Source organism: Poecilia latipinna, unplaced genomic scaffold, assembly GCF_001443285.1.
Source record: "Poecilia latipinna isolate Pla-1442-1.1 unplaced genomic scaffold, P_latipinna-1.0 Scaffold2966, whole genome shotgun sequence".
NCBI lineage: Eukaryota > Metazoa > Chordata > Actinopteri > Cyprinodontiformes > Poeciliidae > Poecilia > Poecilia latipinna.
In genome coordinates this window covers 11,567-17,613 of record NW_015115582.1, presented here as the reverse complement: position 1 = coordinate 17,613, position 6,047 = coordinate 11,567, and the positions used below count along the sequence as shown (strand labels likewise).

Here is a 6,047-nt window from a genome sequence, read left to right as displayed (position 1 = left end):
AGTAAGATTAGGGTCTGGTTCGCAGAGTTTTATTTGCACACATTAGAAATCTTTTCATGTGAGAATCACAAGCAAAACTTTGAGTCACAAACAAAAACTTAGAATAGCAAGAAAATATTTCTGACATGCGCAAATAAGTTTGTTTTGCAAATAATTTTTTCACTTCATGAGACAAAAATGTGTGATTTTAATTTTAAAACAAGTTTTTTAAGCTAAACTCAGCAGGCTTTTCTCATGGTGACATGCATTAACAATTACATTTTGCTTCTTTTTCTTTTTTCTGCAGTTCCACCTTAAAGTTTGATGCAGCTCTGCTTTCCTGAATGGACCATCTTCATCTCCACTGCAGCAAACAGGCAGCTCTTTTTTTATAGATTACAGTCCACTAAAAGGTTGCATTGTGCCCTTGTTTATATTTTTAATAGTGTAATTCTGTAAAGACAAAATATGTAAATCAGAACTAAACCATATCTTACATATCTTGCTAAATTGTGGGTTTGAATATTGCAATACTTTCCTATAACAAAATAGACCTGCAGAAAGAAATTACTAATAAGATATCTTGCATATGCATAGTTGTATGCTCTATATAGAGATTTTCCTTAGCTTTGATTGTATATCTCACAATTTTGTAATTTATAATTGTTCATTAAATTCTGAAAGCTGAGTGGCTTTGTTAATACTCTGTCCTAGAATGCGGTTAGATGTGCCCTTTTTTTTTGAGCACCTGCCCCTTTAGTGGTCTCTGCACGGCGCTGGAGTGAGCTCTCAGATTCTCTCCAATCCAGAAGAAGTGTTGACCTGTGAGATGGCCTCACACATGCAGTGAGAAAGACGCTGGGCGTACAGAGGACGCCCCACTGAGGTATCTCTGTAATGCACGAACAGACGCTGAGCAACGCAGTGCAGACATGCGCACCACATGAGAGCGCCTGCATGGGGCAGAGAAGATGAGATGCAGCTTCTGTCTCAGAGTTATGAGGAAGGGGATAAGAACCATCCATCCATCCATCCATCCATTTTCTGCCGCTTATCCAGGGTCGGGTCGCGGGAGCAGCAGCTTCCTCCTCCAGAGGAGCTGGAAGAAGTGGCTGGGGAGAGGGAAGTCTGGGCCTCCCTTCTGAAGCTGCTGCCCCCGCGACCCGACCCCGGGATAAGAACCCTCCAAAGATATCTCCCTTGGTCTGAACAAGCTTGTGATGCTTTGAGGAATAAAAACGGGATTGGGACGCAGCACAGCTGAGCTGCCATCGGCTCGTATTCCGAGACAAAAAGGAGCAACAGAGAGTAGAAAAATCGCTCACTTTCTTTGCAGAGATAAGGGCCAACAGCAGAGTAGTTTTAAGACAGGATGTTGGGGACATGGAAGTATGCGTCTTTTAAATCTATAGAGGTGAACCAGACGTTCTGGTGAACGTTTTCACCTGTCTGAACCTGTCTGATTGTTAGCATGTGGAATGGCCTCTCTATGATCGAGTTCAAGTACACCACGCTGCAGCAAACGGAAAGGGACGGGGACGGACCACTGTCGGTCTCATACCTTATTTGGAAATGGGACCATTGCAATCTGAAAGTGAAGAGGGCGCTATTTCCTATACTTCCGTTTTTATTTTCTTTTGAAATCTGATATTTTTTCACCTTTAGGAAGGAATTTCACTCTCAGAATGTATTTGAACTTCTCTCTTTTATTTACATCACGGCAACCCACAGTTTTTAGCAATTTTGTAGCTAAATCTGCTCCTTTGTCGCATCTTTTTGGGCCTGCTACTGCCTCTAGTGGCGTGGAGGTGGTAACACAGCTAATATAATTACATTACAAAATCAGAATACCACAACGTCTTTATTGTTTACTGTTAATTCTGGCATTACTGGCTTTATAAAACAAAATATTTTTTTCATTTTCTTAAGGATATAGAGCTAATTAAATGACAAACGATACTTTCATACATTATAAATAATATCTATATATTTCCATCAATTATAGGAGGAACAAAAGAAATAAGGAAACATGAAAAACATGATCAAATACAATAAAAATACCATTTCCAATGTACATGTAAGAAATTTTATTGAGCAAATGTCAATAACAAACAAATGAATTGGGTACAGAATAATAACAAGCCAGGTAGTTACAACCAGGGTTGTTAAACAGATTTAAGCAAAAATGTATTTTTTTGTTTTTACAGTGCCATGTATATTATTGAGACTTTTTGTTGTAGAGTCATATATATATATATATATATATAGTTTTATCTTTATATATATATATAAATAAGATGAAACTATTTAATCTATCAAAGAGGAAATTTTCCTTTAACTCTAAAACGATAAATCATATTCATGAATGCAGTTAAGTGTTGAGTAGTAGAGAAAGTGTTGTCATTATTTTCCGTATGTTGTATTTCTAGAGGTTTTAGTTTTATAGTGAGATCTTTAAAACATTTTTCTCTTTCTTTTGAGACGACCAGATAATTAACTTTCCTCTCTTCTCAGTCTTTGTGTCATCCCATAAAATACAGGGAGAAATATCCTCTGTGTTGTTAAATAATATAAACTTTGAGTTCTTTTTCTGAAAACTGTCAAATTTAATTTAATTTAATATATTATTGTTCAGCCTCCACAGGGTTTCTCTGTGATCATCACCCAAGTGGAGTCATAAACCAACAGCATTATCAGTTTGTCTCTCATCTCTGTCACATTTTATCATTCTGGTTATAAATATTTGATATAAATATTCTTATCTTGAATTCATATGATGAGAAAAATAATGTGTAATATTTATCCTGAGGGTTCGATAACCTCCATCCACCAACCCTGATTCTTTAAACATTATTTAATTGTTTATTGCTTTTCTCTGAGTTTTTCATTTTTCTGGAATCTAGAAAATGATTTTAGTGAATATTCCAGTTTCCTCCTCACATCAATATCTGATATCTTGTGTCTAAAATGTTCCCAATAAGTAATTTATTACCTTCTAAATATTCAATAAAGTGATTTCTCTATGACTGATGCAGTAAATGATTCCCAGCCTCTTCTAGTTACTGGAGAACTTTCACTGCTTCACCATGAAAAATGGACTCAAACGGTCTGGTTCTGGTTCTGTCCATCATGATCCAGATCATCACTACAGTAGATCAGACTGACTGTTGGGCTGAGAGTTTATCAGTCTGTCTCATCTGAATGTCTACAGACATATTAATGAGGATCATCATGTCTGACCAATCATGGGCCACCTGGACCAGGTTCTGACCTGGTTCAGACCTGAAGGAGCAGCAGGACCGGTTCTGCTGCTGCTCTGCAGGACGACCAGAACAATCTTCAGCTTTAAGCTGAAGCAGGTTGACGACTGTCCACTTTCTACTTTGTTAAAGCATCAAATCCAGCAGATGAACGGAGACACAACTGGGAGCATCATGTGTCTGGTCTGCTCCCAGTTTCCTCTGTGGCAGCATTTAATAATCTGCTGCTGGGAGCCATGTTTCTATAGAATATACTACTATTATTAATGATGAGGAGGATTCTAGATGCTGCAGCAGCAGATATGGGCTAAACAAACCCAGAGATGCCAGAGGTCCACAGCAGGCTGGACTTCCTGCTCTGCTCACTTCATTTCTAACTCACTTCCTGCTTGGTGGAAGATGTCAAGGAGCCAAACGGTCTAGTCCAAGTCAGTGTGACTTGTCCGAGCTGTGAGCAGTTCCTCCTCCTCTCCATCATCTCCAGTAGTTTCCTTCATTCAGCTCAGTCAGCCTCTTCATCAGCTGCTGCAGCTCCTTTGAGGCTCTGATGCTGCAGAGAAACTGAACTTTCCTTCACAGATGATAGAAGATCTTCAACATCTGACTGACCTGAAGGTCTGAGGACATGAAGCCTGGACCAGAACCAGAACCAGAACCTGGTCTTTAGTCAGGAGCTGCACGGACTCTCTGTCGGGTCAAACTCAGTAAACTGAAGATCAGATGTTGATCAGATGATGACATCACTGTTATCATATTTTATCTGTTTATGATCCAGATTGATTTCATTAGAACTGAATTTATTTCTTCTCTCATCACAGAATTGGTGGCTGTAGGCTTGAAAAGGATGAATGTGAAGTTTTGGCTTCAGCTCTGAAGTCCAACCCAGATCTGACTGAACTGGAAATCAGTGAGATGAACATATATAAAGCTGGAGACTCTGATATGAAGAATCTGTTTGAGATCCTGGAGAGTTCAGTCAGTAAAGTGAAGGATCTGGGGTTTGTTTTCTCTATTTATACAATAAAATCATTTATTGATACTTTAATCCTTAGTTTAATTAATAATTTTTTTATAATATATTTTAAAACAACCTGTTTAAATGTCAAATCAAAATCTCTAAAACATTTTTCCTTATAAATGAATTATTTTCTTATTTCAGACTTTGAGATTATTGAACCTTTCAGTTTTTAAAATGTTTCTGACTGATGAACAAAATGAGTAAAATAATTCAAATGAAGTTAATTAACGATGGAGATGTTTCAGTTTGGTTGGTAAAAATTCAGATTGTTTTATTTCTGATTCTCATCTTTACATCCAGAATAAAATGTTTTCCTCCAGTCGAGCCACAAACACTGACCAGTTCAAATCATCATTAATGAAACATCTAAAAAATGACTGATTGTAGAAAAGCAAATCTAGATGAACTGAATGACAGGGAGGTTTGCAGCAGCAGCAGGTTCCTCTCTTTGTCCTGAAGCTGTGGTTCTGTTGGGCCGGGTCAGAGAGGAACCGTCCTCTTCAGTCTGACAGCTGTCAGTCGGTTGGAGCCTCGTCTCTGTGATGAAGCTTCATCAGGTCACGTCTCCTTAGGAAATAATGGCCTCCATTGGCTTTCAGCAGCTTTAAGAAGAACCCAAGGCCATTAATGAATAAACTGAGTGGTTCTGATCCAGTTATCAAGTCGGGTCTCCAGCTGATGATCAGAACCAGCAGCCAAACCCTTCAGTCTATGTAGGTTATTGTTCTATGAGCAGCAGCCTGGATGAGCTGAGCTGTTATAGAGCAACGAATGAAGGAGAGAATCTGAGCGTTGGCGTTTCAATCAGCAAACACTGAACACATGAAGAAGAAACACACACAGCTTCTCTTTAATCACAATTTATTAACACAACAGCCCAACTTTACAGTTAAATTACTGCATCAATAAAGTCTGATGGTCACTAAACTGGGAACTTTAAATTGAAACTACAAATAATCGGCAGAAAACCGAATAAATATCAATCGGGCTGCTCAGAGAGGGAGAGAGAGGCTAAGCTAGCTGAAGCTACACTAGCTAAGGGTATGTTTGAGTCCTACTGACCCAGACTGGGACCATCTAGAGCAGGGCTGTTGAACTGGAGGCACTCGGACCACTTCTGGCCCACAGGCGGCTTCCGTCCGGCCCTCTGATGAGTTCACTAGAGCAAAATATAATCTGAGAAAATGTTCATGAGACAGAACTAGTTAAAGTTCAACATTTTAAATGAATAAAAAAACATTAGATTCTTTTTTATTTAAATTGAATTTTGTTTAAAATAAAAATACAATAAAAACAACAGAATAACTTCTAAATCTGAAATAAAATCAAAAGTTTTCAGAGTGGCCATCTTGTCTTATAGATGATCTGTGCTGGGAGGTCAGTTGTATCAGCCAATCATCATTCAGTATTCCTGACATCAAAGAACTCTGCTCCGTGATTGGAGGATTGTAGCTTTAGTCTTTAACATCATCAGATCAGTTTAATAAATTTACTGTATTTTTATTATTTATTTGTTCATATTTCAGTTTTAACTGCATCCTGTTGGCTTCAGTTAATCTTTTATCCTTTATTCAGATTGGAGAACTGCAGTTGGTCAGAGACCAGCTGGACGTCTCTGTTAACAGCACTGCAGTCCAACCCGACCCATCTGACAAAACTGGACCTGAGCGACACCAACCTGGAAGAATCTGCAGTGATGGAGCTCTGTGGTTTTCTACAGACCGAAGGCTGCAGACTAGAACAATTAAAGTAAGAAACCAAGTTTTAGTGTGAAGATAATAAAATGTGAA

The 6,047-nt window shown here is 38.4% G+C and overlaps 1 protein-coding gene and 1 long non-coding RNA gene across 10 annotated transcripts in view; both read left to right on the top strand.

The window, feature by feature from the left end:
- LOC106939741 (uncharacterized) overlaps nucleotides 1–1,728 on the top strand; it is an 8,262-nt gene extending 6,534 nt beyond the window's left edge. The window contains exon 3 of the long non-coding RNA XR_001422902.1: nucleotides 1,718–1,728. This is a non-coding gene — a long non-coding RNA (uncharacterized LOC106939741). The remainder of the gene's footprint in view (nucleotides 1–1,717) is intronic.
- Nucleotides 1–6,047, top strand: part of LOC106939740 (NACHT, LRR and PYD domains-containing protein 3-like) — a 38,075-nt gene that overhangs the window by 20,506 nt on the left and 11,522 nt on the right. For 4 of the 9 annotated variants that reach the window (XM_015022268.1, XM_015022264.1, XM_015022266.1 and 1 more), the window contains exon 4: nucleotides 4,058–4,237. The exons of 3 other annotated variants lie outside the window; for them this stretch is intronic. In XM_015022268.1, the coding sequence (XP_014877754.1) occupies nucleotides 4,058–4,237 (180 nt within the window). Of the gene's footprint in view, nucleotides 1–4,057; nucleotides 4,238–5,832; nucleotides 6,007–6,047 lie in introns of all 9 variants that reach the window. 2 more of the 9 variants (XM_015022262.1, XM_015022261.1) reach the window with 1 other exon arrangement.